At 35.8% G+C, this 19,877-nt stretch overlaps 1 protein-coding gene across 1 annotated transcript in view; it reads right to left on the bottom strand.

Annotated features, from left to right (window-relative positions):
• The window catches only part of ndst4 (N-deacetylase/N-sulfotransferase (heparan glucosaminyl) 4), a 138,439-nt gene that overhangs the window by 89,193 nt on the left and 29,369 nt on the right, over positions 1-19,877 (bottom strand). Inside the window, exon 3 of the mRNA XM_031903014.1 lies at positions 2,097-2,184. Coding sequence (XP_031758874.1) covers positions 2,097-2,184 — 88 coding nt within the window. The remainder of the gene's footprint in view (positions 1-2,096; positions 2,185-19,877) is intronic.

Consider the following 19,877-nt stretch of genomic DNA (forward strand, 5'->3'; position numbering starts at 1 on the left):
TTCAGATTTGATAAATCAGCCCCTTAGTGTTGAATAAATATAGTACAGACTAGAAGTATAGATGTGTACTGATTTCTGCTCATTCCTTCTCATTGTAGAATATGAACCTGCAAATAGGCCTATATGAGGGCATGGATAGGCAGAATAAGAACCAAAATTGGGCACTCTCTTTAACATTAAATTAGTAGAGAATTTTATAAAAAGAGGGAGAAATCCATGATAATCTACGATAATATATATAAAACCAACAGAATAACCAAGACTTAATGCCTTTTTGATTTAGTTGTTAGAAGAGTAAAATTAATTTATATTAGTTAAGTTGAACGCACTACTTTAAATCCAAGCTGACAGTGGGGGTCAATTATAAAGGCATCATCCTGGATGAGTACATTACTAATGAAGGGATCCTAGTTTGTGCATCACTTCTGTCATCTCACTCTTTGTTTTGTGTTCAGGAAAACACTGGAGGGGGCATATATTAATGCTTGATTTATTTTCATGATTTGTGTTTTTGTTTGCAGAACAAAACCTTTTTTTCACAATTATGTTAAACTGTGACAAAACAAAAAATATGCCACCTAAAACCTGTCAAGATCATATAGAAGTCAATGGCAGATGCCTCTTTTACAGCTGGAAGTTCTATCTTTGCTTTGTGATTTGTGAGTTTTTGGGGGTTTTGAATAGTGGTTAACGCTCATTTTTTTTCTGTTTGTGCCTTTTTAATTCACATCTTTTCATAAATGACTGCCATTCACGGAAAGTTGAGTTGTGATTTCAAAAAACTCTGAAACCATTAAAATCAAAATGTTGATAAATGCCTCCTTGGAGTTCTCTGTGTCTGTTATGACTATGCTACCTTAATATTTCCAGTCTGAATTTAATTAATCCTTCTTATTAAATCATAAATGATCTATGTGATCTGATTGTTGGCGTAGATGCTAGAATGCTAAGGGGTCCATTCATTAAAGCACAAATTTTGGGTGGTTAAAAGAACGATTGGAAAAAAACACGATCATTTCTGTTGAAAATGTCACAAAGCCTCCCATAAAAAAACTATCAATAGATAGATAAACACCAAAAATGGAAACTTGTAATGGAATAAAAACTGAAATTCAATTTGTATCCTGTGCAAGTGTATACAAATGGGTTTTTCTTGTTTTTGCATTATATGATATTAGTTGGGATTATACAGGCAGAAGGCTTAGATGATGCATTCAGATTTCCATTGTAGTGAATGGGATCTCTGTGCCACATGTTGTACACTATAGAGGTTAGAGCACTTTTAATGAATCCTTTATCTTCATATCAGATATAGAGAAATTGCCAGGATATAAAAAATAACTTTGCTTCAAATAATGTACAGTGCAGGCTAGGTCGGTAGGCAAAGTTATTAAGCTGTATATATTTTTGTGGATCTGAAAGGGTACAAAAAGTCTATTGTTACATGTACAATATTATTTATAGGGGCAATTTATTATTTACAGGGCTGACCAAGTGAATTGGGAATATTATGTTCAACCCTCTGCTGGTCTCAATATTTTGCTACATATTTTTCTTTTTCAGTAAATGTAACATAAAAATGTTAAATGGAAAAATGCAGATTAATATTGTATTTTTTAAATAATAATCATTATAATATAATATTTTTAACCTCTCACTTCTATTGATAGTTTATTCTGGTAATTACACAGAGATGGTGTGCTTAATATAAACATATAACCCCATTTAAGGTTTGGTGACCATCTGAATTGGTATAGCTGCCCTATTAGGACAGTACTACAGTTTAGGCACATTTTTTATGGGGCCTTGTTAAGAAAAGGTCTATTCATAATAGCAGTTATTCACAGTTATCAATCACTGATGAGCTTTTAGTTGACCAGTGAATGATACCTGCTGACTAGTTGCTAAGGGTGACTAGACGTGGGCAAACATTGGTTGCTATGGTTGACTATACAAGAAAACTTTTTTTTTGTATCTTACCCCAAAAATTAATTCGTAATTGAAGATACAGACCTGTATTTTAATGTCTGGCATTTTGTATTCTTACATAAGTTAATTCTGCAAAAATAAAAAAGAATGTATGCTTTTCTACTTACCGGTATGATAAAATTTCCCTGAAAATCCAAGGTTGAAGGTGAAATTTGAAACCTGAGTTCGCAACAAATTTTGTGTCTCTAACAAGGCCTGAAATGGAGAAATTAGAACAATGTAAGCTATCGAAACCATCACTGTTACTGTATATGGTAAGAGACAAAATGAGACATAGAACCATTAGCATGTAAGAAACAAGATGGACAACTAAATGGTTAGTGCCAGTAATCTCATATCTAGGACAAGATAAACATCACAGGTCTGAACCAAAGAACCTTATCTCCACACAAAAACTGGCCTGTCAGTCAAGTTTCTTGTTTAACCTGCTAGATATTCAGTTCTTGTATATAATTCTTGAAACTTATTAAATATATTATGAAACGTCTTTGTTGAATCTCTTTTAGTTTCTGTTCGTGGTATTAGTCGGAGAGACGGTCTGAATTTATTAGAAATTTCTAGTTTGCCTTACAGTTTGACCTTTCAAAGACAGATAAAGCTTTAATGTACCGATACATAACTTATATGAAATCCTAAACCCCAAGCATATTTCTTAAATAGAACAGGCATTTACATTTATAAAGGTAAACCACCTTGATTTTGCAAGACGCATTTTGTGTTACAGTCAACCTTGCATCTAAAACATATCTTAAATATCTTAAACCTACTCTATAGCAAATGCCACAAGCCGCACCAACCCACACATCTGACTCGCTTTATGTACAACCACCTTACAACCTTACAAGACAATTCAGTTATATTATTACACCTGGGAAGGGCCAGTACCGCTACCTCCAAAATTGTTTGGTTTGCTGCTTTTAAACAAGTAAACCTCTATGTAGGCTATACCTTGCTTGGCAAGAAGAAATTCTAGTACTAAAACATGTTTGTGGGTGAGCAGGTTTGAAGGCGAAATTCATACAGTTTTAGTAGAATATATTTGGACCTATTCTAAGCAACTTTTTAATTGGTCTTCATTTCTTTATTTCAGATTTTTCATATTCTTCTTCTTCCTGTTCTCCTTTTTTGTTTTTTTACACCAATTGGATCACTTGTATAGCATCTGATTTTGGTGCTTACAGGCTAATGCCCCTATTATTGAAAATGGTTGCACTTGTTACCAGCCCTTTTGTGAATGGAAGTTACCCTTAAACTTAGATCACACACTCATCCCTGTATTTACTGAGCATCTCTGATGCAACTATATATATATATATATATATATATATATATATATATAAAAAATGGAGGAAAGCAGGCACTCACGTCTATTTAGATCCAAAGGATGCCTGGGTGCAGTATCAGAACAATTGCAACATAGTGGAAATAAATGCCGCACTCACAGGACTTACTGAAAAATAAAGAATGCTTTTATTGTGAAAAAAACGTCAATCTAACGTATCAAAGGCTGTGGATACGGCCGAAACGTTAGATTGACGTTTTTTTCACAATAAAAGCATTCTTTATTTTTCAGTAAGTCCTGTGAGTGCGGCATTTATTTCCACTATGTTATATATATATATATATATATATGTATGTTCTTTTATTTTACTTATAGTTATAAGTGAATCTGTCCTGTTTTGCTTCATCAAAAAATTTGCAAAATGACAGAAAATTTCATGAAACACAGGTGTTGCACAACTTTTTTTACGCGGTGGCGCCCGTTTTGTCTTTACATGCAGGTTACGATTATTTTTCTGTAGCTCTCTAGCTCATCTTTCTCATACAGAATTTCTGTTTTCCAGCAATTCTAGTACAACGAATTAATCACATTCCACTTCTTTGTTTGCATTGCAAACTTTTAAGGCTTTTACTGCTAACATTCCTGACTAATAGAAGGTAAATTACTTTTCTTTAAGTGCATTAAAACTTCATGCCATGGATATCACTGACAATAAGAATTTGATTCTTCTAAAATTGAATGTGCCAAGACATTTTGCTCTGCCATATTAGCATTATTCATGTGCCATGCACTGAATTGTTAGCTGCTAATGAGACTTCAGCGCTTACTGCTCTAGGGCCAAACACTAGCCTCATTTTAATGAGTTCATTATTTGCTCTCTCTTGAAAGAAGGACAACAAATTTTCTCTTTAATTAAAGGTCAAATAACCTCTGGGTTAGAAGAGTGAGCGGGTTATCAAGACTTGCCTATAGCAGAGTAATACATATTCTGTCATGTTAAGGAAGACATGGTTTAGATATTTAAACCAACAATTTGCATATTGGTTATTTTTTGTAATCATGCATAAAGCTAGAAGCGTGAATTTAATTCTAAGCAAAATATGATTCAACATGACTGAAGAGGTTGTTAGGGTGTATAGTGTAGCTTAGTGCTCAAAATAGTCATTTAACTGAAATTTATATCCTAGGGGCAATTTGCAGTGTATTCTAAACTCAAGTCAGCACTAGCTAGACATAGGTTACAAGGGATTATCTAGACTCAAGAAAAAAAAATCTTTTTAACTGTTTATTATTTATAGTGTATTCAGCGTATTATAACACTTCCTCATAATGCCTAATATTGCTTCTAAAATTTCCAGTTTTATGGAATGACATACAGTAAAGGCTGATGTTCACCCACTGGGTTTTAAAGGGTCAGGTACTGATTAAATCCCAACTACAGCTCTTTTTTACCCTTATTACCAGTATAGTACAGGGTTAAATTCATCTGTAGTTGGGATATGATTAGTAACTGCCCTGGCTGTGCACCTAGTTGGGGAGCTTTAGATTATCGGCTCTTCCATGGAAATGTACATTTTAGAATTGATACTGGGTTTTCTTCTCAATATTCCTTCTGCTTTAATGATGGACTGCATTACTGAATGGTGATTTATTCAAGATTGTTCAACTCTGAAACAGGTTAGAAATAAAGCTTAACAATAAAAGATAAATAATTGAAATAAAAAAACTATGTTCTACTTAATTGTTGTATAAATAGGACCCCCTCCATTTTCTTTAAAGGTGATTTAATGTGGAATTTTAAACTGCCATTGTACAGAGTGACTGCACACAAGTTTCTTCGTCACAGAAGTATACACAATGTATATAGATCCCCCTTATTATGCCAAATTGAATGGTCTTGAGAATAACCCCAGAACATAACTGATTGGCCAAAGAACGTTATGGTTATAGTTTTTGTTAACAAAAGTAAGGAGCACATTCATCAAAGTATGACTGGTCCGAATACAAAAGAAATCGTATTTTTTTGAAAGGTTACAACTTTTGCGTATTTTCTGCACCTTTTTCGTACATTTGCGTGACTTTTTCGAACAAAAGTTTTGGATTCATTCAAGCTTCAGTATTGTGACTTTCCTTGGGCCAGGTTGGAGCTGCAGAGTGCCATTGAGCCCTATGGGAGACTTTCCTTGGGCCAGGTTGGAGCTGCAGAGTGCCATTGAGCCCTATGGGAGACTTTCCTTGGGCCGGGTTGGAGCTGCAGAGTGCCATTGAGCCCTATGGGAGACTTTCCTTGGGCCGGGTTGGAGCTGCAGAGTGCCATTGAGCCCTATGGGAGACTTTCCTTGGGCCAGGTTGGAGCTGCAGAGTGCCATTGAGCCCTATGGGAGACTTTCCTTGGGCCAGGTTGGAGCTGCAGAGTGCCATTGAGCCCTATGGGAGACTTTCCTTGGGCCAGGTTGGAGCTGCAGAGTGCCATTGAGCCCTATGGGAGACTTTCCTTGGGCCAGGTTGGAGCTGCAGAGTGCCATTGATTCCTATGGGAGGTTTCCAAAATCATGCACAGAAGGATCAAAGTCAGAAAGGTTTCCCTGCAGTTTACGATCGTTCAGATACGAAAAAAACTTACTTTTCAGACATTATACGATAAGATACGATTTTTTTTTTGCATTTCAAGATACTAATTTTTTGTACTTTAAAAAGCACAATACAAAAAAAATCGTATTTAATAAAAGTTTTTTGTATCGTGCTTTTTAAAGGTACGAAAATCGTACTTTGATAAATTTGCCCCTTAATGTTTTGAACTGAAGTTTTGGAAATTTTACCTACACTTATAAGCACATAGGTATCTGGATTCCTGACTGTTTAACATTAGTGATGAGCAAATTCCGCATTTGCCATCAGCAAATGTTTTGTGAAACTGCAGCAAAAAAAAATATATTAAAAAATGCCTATATATTGACTTCAAGGCGTTTTAAAAAATGTTTTGCCGTTTCGCAAATTTTTCTGCAAAATGGGACAGAGTCACTTCACTATTTAACATCTCATTTCCCAAGCCAAGTGTATTATGAAGCTGGTCCTCTCTTAGCTGCTATAAAAGCCTCTGCGCTCCTTGAAAGGCTTTTTACTAGATCTCTGCATGATCTCTGATGATTTGAATGTCTGTTTAATCTATAAATCTGTGTATGTGTTGATCATATTACATACATTAATTAATTTAAAAAGTACAGGTGTAGGATGCATTATCAGAAAACCAGTTATTCAAAAAGTTCCAAATTACAGGAAGGTCATCTCCCATAGACTCTATTTCAAGCAGATAATTCCAAATTTTAAAACACATTTCCTTTTTTTCTGTAATTATAAAGCAGCACATTGTAGATCATCCCAGCTAAGATGTAATTAATTCTTATTGGACACAAAACAATCCTATTGGGTTTATTTAAAGTTGAAATTATTTTTTAGTAGGCTTAAGGTATGGAGATCCAAGGTACAAAAAGACCCCTTATCTGGAAAACCCCAGGTCTCCAGCATTCCGGATAATGGGTCCTATATCTGTATATTGTGGTGCACTTCAATCTGTTGCACTGAACAGTAAATGAGGAGCATATTTTCCCACCAGTGCCACCACATTAATGTAAGGAATATACATATTTCAGCGACACTCTAAGAACAACAATCTTTGTTTAGGGTGAATATATGCTGATTTTATGCAGAAAATAACCTGTTACAGCCTTCACAAATAAATCCACAAAAAACAGAACATGTGAAAGTTAATGTCTTCACTACTTCATTTCTTCAGTCCCCAAGGAATTTCCAGTGCAATACTGCATGGATTCTGTGAAAGAAGCCACTGGTCATGTCACAGAAATCGAACGTATACGTTTCCTAGTGGGTGATAAATTTCATCTCAGGTTTATTTATACACCTTTCATAAATATGCCTCTATGTGCCATGTGTCATTGGTTATGTGACTTAATACATAATGGCGCCAACTCTTCTTGTGTTTTTTCCTCATGACTTCCTCAAACACTCTTTATCACTGTAGTATTGTCAGTCTGATAAGACAGTGTGATCCCTTGTAGAGTAGAGTGAGAAACAAATGCAATGCATTTCCTCTCAAATGCAGTGAACTGTGAACTATGCTTATTTTAGATTACCCATACATTTTATAATGCTGTTGTTTCATATTGCTGTTGACACATGGGGGCCCATTCATTAAAGCACAATTTGTTTTTTCAGAAAAAATATTTCTAATTTATAGAGCTTTTCGTAATGACCATGATAATATTATTAAAATTGCACGACTTTTCCGTGGTTTCATTAACTTCTATGAAAAGTCGTATTTTTCGCAAAGACTACGACCATTTCGGAATTCATTCTTTGGTCTTTGGTGACTATCTTTTGGCCAGGTTGGATCTGTACAGTGCCATTGAGTCCTATGGAAGGCTTCCAAAATCACGCATTGAAGTTTCAAAGTCAGAAAGGATTTTGCGCTGTTTATGACCGCTCAGATCTGAAAATTTTGCGACTTTCGGATTCAGTGTCGGACTGGCCCACAGGGATACCAGGAAAACTCCCGGTGGGTCCATGTGTAAGTGGGCCCTCCTGCTCCTGACCATTTGGCCTGTTTCATGGTCATTCCCTATTAGAGATGTAGCGAACCTCACAAAAAAAAAAAGTGCGAACTTTGCGAACCCCATAGACTTCAATGAGATGGCGAACTTTAAAAACTAGAAAAGCCATTTCTGGCCAGAAAACTGATTTTAAAGTTTTTTAAAGGGTGCCACGACCTGGACAGTGGCATGCAGGAGGGGATCAAGGGCAAAAATTTCTCTGAAAAATACGTTGTTGACACAGCGTTGCGTTTTTTGCTGTAAAGGGCAGAAATCACACTACATTTCTAAACTTGTGTAATAAACTGCTTTAAAAACGTCCGGCGTCTACATGCCAATCAAGTCGTGTAAAGGTTACAGCCGGTTCACACGCAAAGACAAAACGCTGCAGTAGCGGATACGGAATATATTATTGCTGGTGGAAAAACATTGCTCAGGTGATTTTATTGCAATGCAATGTCACTACTATGTGTAACGTGTTTGGTGCACTACTATGAATAACAGCAAACAGCACTGGACACATTAAAGAACAGTAAGTTAAATAAAAAATAAAAAAATTAATAATAAAAAAAAAGTGATCTCTGGTTGGTGCTGGGGGTGAACTACTAGGAGCAGCACACCAGTCCCCCACAGCTAGACTAATAGCACTCGGCTCTATAAATTACAGTAGCAAAGTAAAAAAACACAAATTTAAAAAAATGATGTGAATGTGTGGTTGGTGCTTAGTGCACTACTATGAGCAGCACACCTGTCTCCAACACACACAGACGGAGCTGCAGTACACAATGAAAAGAAGAGTAACAGTAATCAGAAAATAAAAGCAGTCCTTACAAGGACTATTGGGTTACAGCAGATGAGATCAGCAGGACAGCTGCCCACAGCAGCTACATACAGAGCAGTAGAAAGTAGATTACTAGTCAGCAAAGCTACCTAAACTGTCCCTCAAACCCCTGCACAGCTCTCTCCCAATGCTAACTCATCAAGCACACACAGGCAGAATGTAAAATGGCTGCTGGGCTTCGGTTTATATATGGAAGGGAGTGGTCCGGGGGTGGTCCAGGAGGGAGAGCTGCCTGATTGGCTGCCATGTATCTGCTGGCTCTGGGGTGAGAGGTCAAAATTTGGCTCCAGCTAAGGCGAACCCAAAATTGCGAACATCGCTAAAAGTTTGCGAACTTGCGAACACATGATTTTCGTGCGAATTAGTTCTCCGGCGAACAGTTCGCTACATCTCTATTCCCTATATCTGAATGGGAACAAAGAGGAAAAATAGATGGAAGAATAGATGCTAGCATGTAAATAAAAGAGACTAGGAGAATAAATTGGGTTAGGAAAGGAGGAAAAATTGTTTAGAGAGTGGATCTAGTGTCTAAGGTTTTCTGGTGGGCCCCTGGGGTCCCAGTCCGACACTGTTCGTATTGCAACAACAAATTTTTGTACAACCAGGAAAATAATTTTTGTGACATTTTCGAACATCAGAAATTGTCGTGGTTACTCCGAATTTTTTCCAACCATGCCTTTAACCAGCAAAAATGTGTGCTTTAATGAATGGGCCCATTAGATATTCTGCACTTTATAGCTTACCAATTAAACATTGTTTGGTGCTGTTCTGGTACTTTTATTTGGGTCGTATTTCAAAGTTGTCATCAGGGCCACTTTAAGATACCAGCCTGCCCTGGACAAAATTTAATTGGTGGACCTCCACTACTCCAAGAAATTTGTGGTAAAATAACCCTTAAGCACATAAGTTAGGTGAGCAGTGAAGAAATGGTTTGCACTAACTGAAGTATACATGATACCCAAATGTGCCACCCTGAAACAACAGCCTTGGGAGCAGAAAAATAACAAAAAAAGGTTGTCATTAAACAAATGACTTTTTTCATAGTTCACATGATATGTCAGTAAATACCTTCATTTAAGATGCAGCATGTCGACCCACAAAGAGAGTTTAACATTATAAAGTGGCTTCTGAAACTACCCCAAGTGTGCATAGTGTATAATATGGTGTTCATTTGAGGGCACCCTTAGGCATTGTAGCACTGCACCTTGTGGCAATCCCTCCATGAGTCCTCACAATGTATACTGTTGTGTATATATATATATATATATATATATATATACACACATACACACACTCATCATGTGTGTACCTTATATTGGTTTGCATTCAAAAAATAGAATTGGCCTCTCAGGGGCTAATTGTCCAACTGAGACAGCTACTGCAACGATACAAATAATAATAATATCTAACAAAATATTAAAATGAAAGTATACAATTAGAAGAACACAGGACAAATCATGGAGTAGAAATCTGCACTACATTAATAAAGACTAATTATTAAACAAGCACTAAGACTTTGGTGCATATTTTTTTCTGATACAACTGTCAAATTTTTCTGAAAAGTCAAATTTTATTCAGTGATAGTAAGTGACAGTGGGTACATGATTCTACACACTAATGAAACCTCAAGCATTACTTTGTATGCTATTTATGTTAACTAGTGCAAAATGTATTAAATTCTTTATACAGGAGGTGAATGATTGAGTAAATGGGATGCCATAAATTGGGCTAACATGGAGTTATCTCCCAGACTCCAAATGCTTACAAGGTTAACTGGCTGCTGATTGTATGTTTGTGTGTGAATATGATAAGGATCTTTGACTGTAAGCTCCACCGGGGCAGAAACTGATCTGTAATCTCTGTAAAGCATATACATAAAAGACAATAATCCTATGTGTCATATGAAAACCGAGTCACCTTGCCAGATGTGCAGGTAACCTATTGAATACTCTGGTCCATAAAGTGTTTTTCATTTTAACTTATGTTGTTCACCAGGTAAATCTAGGATTCATCATTTGTGTTTTATTCCCCAAAGCTGCAGAGAAATCATTAAAACAGAAGAGAAGCCCTGAGTTTCCACTTTCTATTGACAGCACAATATAAATGATATAAAAAGTTATAAACCGTCTTTGTTAATAACATATTTTATTTTGATATTTTTCTTATAAACTTTTTATGGCTGTGACAATATTCTCACTAGGTTCTTGATTCAAGGTATATAATGTCCTTGCCTGCCTGTTTATAGCAAAATGCAGTAAAAAAACAGATTCAAAGAGAAAAAAAAAAATCTATGTTCTTTTCTACATAGCAGATGGCACCCTAAAATAAAAGTCTTTCCTGCAAACTTTTTCATATTTTCATCAACATAAAATGCATATACATATGGCATAATTCAAACCTACAGTATGTACTGCACATACATGGTAGTTAATTAATGTAATTAAACATGTTCTCCAAGTATATACTGCTGTATCCAGTAGAAGATCCCTAAGGCTCCAAACAAGCATACAGTGAAGATGTTAATTCAAAGCTGACACTACTATATTAATAGTGATGGTTATATTTACAGTGCTTCTCTATTGTCTACATGAGCAAAGCTTTGTAAAAACTCATGCTCTGCCCAAACTGTGCACCATTTTGATAATTTTGCAGACATTGTATATTTTGCTCCATCTGTTCTCTTTATGCTCAAGTTTCTAAATATACTTATTAACTGATAAGATTTCTTCTGACTTTTATGCAGATACTGTAGTAGTCAGCCAATCTTATAGATACATTTTCTTAAAGTGGTATTTTACCTTTTCTGAACTTCTCCCCTCCCATGATGTCCATGTTGTCATAAAATAACCATTTTGGTATTTAGCATTAATGAGGTCACTGACACTAGAGAGCTAAAAAGCTTTGTTGAGTACCAAGTAGAACATTTGTGCACCCTTAGCACTCCAGTACTTGTAGCAGGGACCAATCTGAGATAAGAGTAAGAAGAAAACAAATCCAGCACCTGAGATGGCAGGCAGACAATGTTTGCAACCAGTTCTAACTTTTAGAAAAAGGAACTAAAAAAAGGAATGTCCTTTGATTCAGGTCATACCATTTTAAGCAGTGTTTTCTAGTATTATTATTATTATTATTTTGGATTGGACAGAGTATTGGATTTAAGATTATTATATTAAATGGAGTCTTGGGGACCCAACCAAGCTAGCTTGGCAACCCATTTTGGGTCATTACCAATAGATTTAAAACCAAATTCTTATTTAACACAAAGCTTTCACTAGTTATCTCTTTATGATGTTGGGGAGATATGGTAACATAATATAACACAGTGATTGTCAGATTTTGTTTAACTCTGGCCCCCTTGACATTACAGTCTTTTGTTCTTTGGGACCTTCTTAGTTTATACAAGGCTACAGAAGATCTCAACACAAATGTCCTACAGGCTGGTTATCTAGGAAAACAAATAGACATTATTCTGAAACCTCCTTCGAACTGAGCACCCCCTGACACTGCCCCAAGACCACCCAAGGATACATGTTCCACAGTTTGGGAAGCACTGTAATAACAAATTATTTTCTACTGTATCAATGGCAGCATCATATTATGTTGGTATAATTAAAGAAAAACTACTAAAGGACAGGCTTTTTTTTTTAAGGTCAATATAAATCCAGTATGAATGGAGTAGTAAAAAACTATACATACAAAAAAATACATAAAAACTAAAAAAAAAAAAAAGACATAAAAAAACAAAAACCGGATCAATTACTCTCAGAAGTGCAAGAGCACTAAGGGGTGCAAATACATTCCTTAGTGCTTTTTAAAGGAGAACTAAACCCTAAAAATGAATATGGCTTGAAATGCCATCTTTTTCATCTTTTTAGTAATAGTATAGTCACAGGAGCTCCTCATCTTGTATTTTGTTAGAACAGTCCGCGACAGTGCACTTGCCCAGTGAGCTCTGGGCAGCTGTTGAGAAGCTAAGCTTAGGGGTCGACTTATACTGTTACATTTATATTCTATATATACAGTCTATTGTGAGTCAGTCCCTAAGCTCGGGTAAGTGACAGCAGCACAGAGCATGTGCAGGGAATCAGCAGAAGATGGGGAGGTACTGAGGCATCTTTGGAGGCACAGGTCTTCATTGCTATAGGTCTGTGATTGCATTGGGCTGGTACAGAAGCTCAAAACATGATGTACAACATTTCTAGCCTATTTCTTTAATTAAGGTTTAGTTCTCCTTTAATAGACAACTGTCAGAGGTCTGGCTACACTCTGCACTTCATGACACATAAAACAAAATCTGTATAAAGGACAAGTATAAAATAAAATAACAATGGTTAAAATCCAGATCCATTGGAAAAATATAGAAGCCCTTATAGTGCTTTATATCACCATTATTAGTATGTTAACATGATATTTGCAGATACTGTTCAGTTTTTAAGACCTGTATGATACATTGATTTTATAATGAATCTGCTATCCCAAGAAAGTCATTATGTTATTTTTTTTTTTTTAATTCTTATTGATTTAAAAGTTGTAGAACTCTTGTTTTGCAATGCAATTATGTTTCTGGTTTATTGTTGTCTTTGTGGCAACCTAATATGTTATCTGGATGTTGCTCCTTCCTTTCCCAGATAAAGTCTTCATTAGTCTTTTTTATTTTCTAACACAATGAGAGCAGAGCAATGAAACGTTAATAGTTTTGCACGAGTCTATACAGAGTTACTAGAGAACAGAGAGCTGTATTTCCAGGAGTAAAGGAGTTAGCAGGTTTTTTTTTGTTATACATTGATGACTTTCTTTTGTTTTTAAGGGCTAGTATATATTTTTTTTAATTTTGCCTTTATATTTTCCAAATAGAAATATTGAAGGGTGACTGTATTATTATTTTTCTTCTGCTTTTTTTCCTGTACATGTTACTGATTCAGTTAACATTAGGAGTCATTATTCTCTGGGCCAAAAGTGCTAGAGTGCAAAGGGGTGCAAAAGCATACCACTTATTACTCATATACCATGCACTTGCACCCCTGGGAATGCTATTCTCTGCCAGATCAAGTATCCCGGCACGTCTTAACTTGTGCATTTGAATAACACGTTAGGGAACATGTTTGGGGCAGGGGGGGTACCTGTGCGCCTCCCTCCATCTTCCCATCTTGGCTAGAGTGCTGCCTAATGCAGCCAGAGCTCCTTAAGGGGCTTTTTGGAAAGCCAGAACGCAGTGTACCAAAATGGTCAATTGCAGCACATTGCACACTGTATTCCCACCAAAATGACCCCTACATGTATTTGACACAGCTTTGGCACAATTTAACAAACTAGACCCTGCTTTGTGTCTGTATTAGTGCATCAAGAGCATGTTGCAGAGGAGCATGCATCCACTATTATTATGGAAGTCTGTATTGTGGTTAGAAAATACGTATTTTTATCCTAATTGACAAATGTATGCATGTATGTACATTATTATATAGAGTTACTTATGTACTAGCACTGTAGAGGATGATAACTTAATACAAGATAAATAAAAGAGAAAAGAGGATGGAAGTCCCTGCCCCATAGAGCTTAAAAGCAAATTCCACTTTAAACTTTTGTTTGAAACCCATAAAGTACATTTGAAGTGACAAATATACCACATGTGAGCTAAATTGCTCTTGTATGTAATGCACATCATGCAAGAGAAGGGACAATAAATGCAGTTCTGCTGAGGTTTAGTGTTTGCTTGGTGTTCTTGTCATAACTAAGGGGCAGATTCATCAAAGTACGAGTTTGAATCCCGAAATGGGTAAAATTCAGATTAGATACAATAATTTCTGATGATTGGAAATGTCACGAAAATGTTTGCGAAAAAATCATAATAGTCATGATAATATTGTATTGGCAATCCGAAAGTCACAAAATTTTCATATCCGAATGATCATTTCTGACTTTGATCCTTCTGTGCATGTTTTTGGAAGCCTCCCATAGGACTCAATGGCACTCTGCAGCTACAACCTGGCCCAAGGAAAGTCACGATAACAAAGCTTTAATGAATCCGAAACTTTCGTACTCGTTGCGACAAATACGATTTTGTCGTACAAAATTTGTCGCAAAGTACGAAAAAGTTGCGCATATTAACAAAGAAAATACGCACAGTTCTATAAATTAGAAAAAAAATATGATTTTTTTTGTATTCGGAATCAATCGTACTTTGATAAATAAGAGTTGATGTGAAGCATAGCTATAAGAGTCATTTTTAAAAAAGGGGTGCCACATTTTTGTTACTTTCTCCTTTATGTCTTGGAAACATCACAAAACATGTCAGGCCTAATTTGCAATGTCCCACGCAAAGGGCAGTGCTCACTTCAAGAGGCGGTGAGGGGGAGGCATATAGGTGTTTCCCTCTCCCACCCAGTATTTTGTCAGTAATTTGCCCAGTCGTTCAGACTGTAAGGACACAGCTAGCTGGGCCTTCTGATGCTGCACTACTCACTGAGAACCACATTTTTCAAGAAATTCATAATGCAGGTTGCAGGAGGGCACAAATAATAACGTTATTAATAACCGGTCAGTATGCAGTTTTTTAAAACAGGCTCATTTAATTGGGCAAATGTAACAAGTTGCAAAAAAAGTTGGCAAGTTTATATTTTATATTGAGAGAAACATGATTTCTCAGTAGTGATGAGCGAAATTTTTTCACCATGCATGGATTCGCTGTGAAATTCCGCAATTTGCCATTTGCAATTTTTTTTTGCAAAACTGCCACAAAATTTGCTGCAACAAAAATCCACCCAGTGAGGAAAGAGTTGGGGTTGCGTCAAAAAAGTTGCGGTTGAGTAAAAAAAAGTTGCAGTTGTATCATATTTGTCATAGACATGTCAGATATGTAGTGGCCACGTCAGAAAGTCATATGGGTCAAAAAAGTTGTGTGGTAGCCGCATTTCCCAAATTTTTCAGCAGTTTCCCATTTTTTTTTAGTGAAGCAAAACCAGACTGATAAACTTATCACTATTTCCCAGTTTTGGGGGATATAATAAAAGCTGTAAAAATAAAGTACAAGGTTACATTTTATCCTATTTTATTCTTCATTTCACAGTTATTATATTACATATCTTTATTCTACATATTGGGTAACCTACTTGAAAGTGGTATGCCTTAAATGGTACCCTTTGCATTTTGCACTGTAGATCTTTGGTAAATAGTACAGGTTCTGGATACCTCACCCAGTATCTGAAATCCAGAAAGATCCAAATTTATGGAAAGATCATCTGACATAGATCCCATTATAAAGCAAATTATCCTAATTAACAAAAAAAAGATTTTCTTTGTCTATGTAATAATGAAACAGTACCGTATACTTGATCCCAACTAAGCTGTGTGAATCCATATAAGTTCAAAACAATCAAATTAAGGTGATCCAAAATAGGGGGAAAAAAAACTTATCTGGAAAATACAGGTCCCAAGCACACTGGATAATATATCCTATACCTGCATTTCGTTGGGGGTAAGAGTATGGCAAGTTTCAGCAATGTTTTGTGCTTTTATAATTGAGTCCTACCATGTTAATTGCCCACCTACAGGTGAATTTCTCACGTTAGGCTATTTATCTGGAAATGCTAATTGGATCAGATGACCAAGGATAGCATAAATAAAACATATACTAATTAGGTATAGGGTTAATGTTATTGCAGTTGTCTATGGCTGGCTATTTTTCTACTTCATTACTTTAAGACATTGCTGGAAGACACGTTCATGCTTAGTTTGTTAATATGGTGTCTAGAAAGGAGAGAACAATAATACTAAAGACATATCAATAAAGCAACGCAATTATATAATACTTTATCTTCCAGAAGATAAAATGCATGGGCAGTCAATTTCTTTCCCCTCCTTTATTTTTAAAGCAAAACATATTCAGTATGTCACACTAAGCTGTAATTTGCCATTTTATTTTATTATGCCTGTCATTTTGTATCCCTTCACTCTTTTAGATCCACAGGATTTGCATAAACATAAAGCATCAAACATAAAGCATCACTTTGTGTAATCTAGTTTGTATTTGAACAATAGGGAATATATTAATAGTTCAAGAACTAATAAAAAATATTTGTTCCCCAGAAGGTATATGAAGGAATATGAAAAGCTAAAAGAAAAAAAAAAATATGCAGAAGTTTTACACTTCGTTGTGTCAGTACCAGATGGGAAAAATAAATCAAGTTCACTTTCTTGTTATGCTGTTTAAAGCACTACACCGATAATCACATATAAATCATCTTAATAACTGTATGTTTTCCCAGATATAAAGAGCTCAATATACTTGTAGAGGTAGCAACCATGATTAATGTGTTGATTTGATCTTAAAATTATTGTTTTTACAACATAAGATTAACTTAAATATTAAGCTACCTTCATATATGAACCCTAATAAAATGAAATTAACAACTCAAATATTTTTTGAGAGAGCTATTATTAGGTTTTGTAATATTACTATTATTACTACTATGATGAATGTTATTGCCTAGGACCAAATATATATTTATGCCTGAATAACACTTCATGGTTTAACACAGTCATGAATAATATAAAGGTAATGATTTAGTAGAAGTAAAGGGAGTAGTAATTTCACAGATAATACCCTACTCTTGTGCTAGGAAGACAGTATCTTACTCTGGTGCTATATGAGATAAGGGAATCATTAGCATGTCAACAAAAGACAATTCACATAACCTGGAGAGATGTCTTTGAGATAATCTACTCAAGAATTATCTGATTGATTTTACGATTAATGTAGTTTACAGCAGAACAATGCATGGCAGTCTGGGCACACCATTGCTTTTAGAGAGGAAACAGATGCATAATGTGTATTTATTATTAGTTTTTTTTACCCATATAATATTTTATATGTATAGTTGGTAGTGATGAGCAAATCTGTCACGTTTCGCTGTCGCACGCTGGTGCAACTATTCTTGCAACAATTTTTGGACGTGCGACTATTCTTTTGACGTCTGCAACTATTCTTGCGGCAATTTTTGCAAATTTTTCCGCAGCTAATTTTTCCATCCGCTTTGCGAAACAATCTGCCAGTGGCGAAACGCGGCAATTACTGTGAATCCATGCCTAGCCCATCACTAATAGTTGGTACTCATTACTGGTACACTCCGAGCCTGGTAAAGGGGATAGGGTGGGTCTTTACTGGAAGAAGTACGCATGCCACACATCAATGCATTATCACTTCATCTTCCCACATCACTTTAATGGTCACCTGTTTAAAAGCTAACATCTTATTGGTTGCTATGGATTACTGCCCTTGAAACACGCTTATGCCTTTTATTACATATGGGGTCTGGCTCTCTCTGCATTTATTAATTCAGTTGGTAACTCCCTATCAATTTATCGCATCCAGTTATGCAGTACAGGAGGAGAAGGTTTTATCATAATAATATTCTTTTTAAACATAGAAAGAGGATGTGACCAGAAAAGGAACATAAAATAAACATTTTTTACTCCTTTCCTTAAACACTTATCATCTCTATAATGTTTAATACGGTTTTGCACTATTAGTTGTTGTTTTATTTTATATATATGCGCTCCCATCATACATTTCTGAGAATCTCTATAATGCAGATTTAGATAAATACAGATGACTATTTACAAATAGTGATGAGCGAATCTGTCCCGTTTAGCCAAAAAATTCGCGAATCTTTGAAAAGATTCGCAAAACGGCGAAAAATTCGCTAAACAGTGAAAATGTCGCACGTCAAAAAAAATTGTCGCCTATGGCTATTTTTTTTGTCTCCTGCGGCTATTCTTTTGTCGCCCGCGGCTATTTTTTTGTTGCGGACGACAATTTTTGGACGCTCTGCAAATTTTTCCGTGGCAAATTTTTTCATCTGTTTCACGAAACAATACGTCAATGGCAAAACGTGGAAATTCGCCGCGAATCCATGCCTGGCGAAACATTTCGCCCATCACTATTTACAAATGATTAAACCCTATTGCCATGAATTGAAACAAAAGCGGTACAGAAGTAGTATAGTCAGGAGGTCTATACATACCTTATCATAACTAGACTTTAGTGAATGTTTTGAAACTAGCAGCAGCTCATCTAATTTACAGGTTTGATTCATCTTATCAGGTTTCAACCAAGTATAAATGTGTGATAATTGTGATGCATATTGTGACAGCATTTATTATGTTATTTCCTGCCTGGTTCACAATTTGCACAATAAATGCTAGAGACCTTGCCACTATTCAGTATAGGAATAACAAACAAATAAAAATCACACAGTAAAAACTGAAAGCACATATTAGCTATTTTTAGTATATCCAACGAACTGGCCTGCAGTACAACAACAAGGAAAATAACATTTTTAATATAGTATACCCACAGCAAAAAAAGAGATTATGATTGTGTTTTAGCCATGAGAAACACATTTTTCTTTGGCCAGATAGGGCCAGACATATCAATTGCTTCCATTTCCAACACTGGTTCCTTCCTTCCTTTATATATATATACATTCCTGCAATGACCAGTGCTCCCATTCTCATAATCTAGTGTCCTTTATTTAACATACTTGTGCATCCAACGTTTTGGCCCGAATTAGGACCTTTATCATTTATCCCTGAGAAAGGCCCTATTGTTAGCCAAAACGTTGGATGCAGAAGTTTGTTAAATATGTTTATATTATAAATTGACCAAGCACCCACAATTGCATGAAGACCAGATGAAGTGCTAACACTTTTTGAATGCTTATAAGTAAATTAGTCAATTTTTTCACTTTTGTTTATTGTACCCAACTTCCTATGTAGAGATGTAGCGAACTGTTCGCCGGCGAACTAATTCGCGCGAACATCGGGTGTTCGTGTTCGTGCAAATTCGCGGACTTTTGCCGATGTTCGCCACTTTGGGTTCGCCACGTTTTTTTTTTTGCTCCGCGTTTTTTCGCCTTGGTTTTTCCGCCGTGTTTTTTCGCTTCGTTTTATCGCCTATGCATATACATAGGAATAGCTTGCGTTTTTTTTTTTGGCGTTATTTTTTGGCGTTTTTTTGGCGTTTTTTTTTTTTTGGCGTTGTTTTTTTTACAAAGTATTTTTCAGAGAAGTTTTTGCCCTTGATCCCCCTCCTGCATGCCACTGTCCAGGTCGTGGCCCCTTTAAACAACTTTAAAATCAGTTTTCTGGCCAGAAATGGCTT

The sequence above is a fragment of the Xenopus tropicalis genome, chromosome 1, assembly GCF_000004195.4.
Source record: "Xenopus tropicalis strain Nigerian chromosome 1, UCB_Xtro_10.0, whole genome shotgun sequence".
NCBI lineage: Eukaryota > Metazoa > Chordata > Amphibia > Anura > Pipidae > Xenopus > Xenopus tropicalis.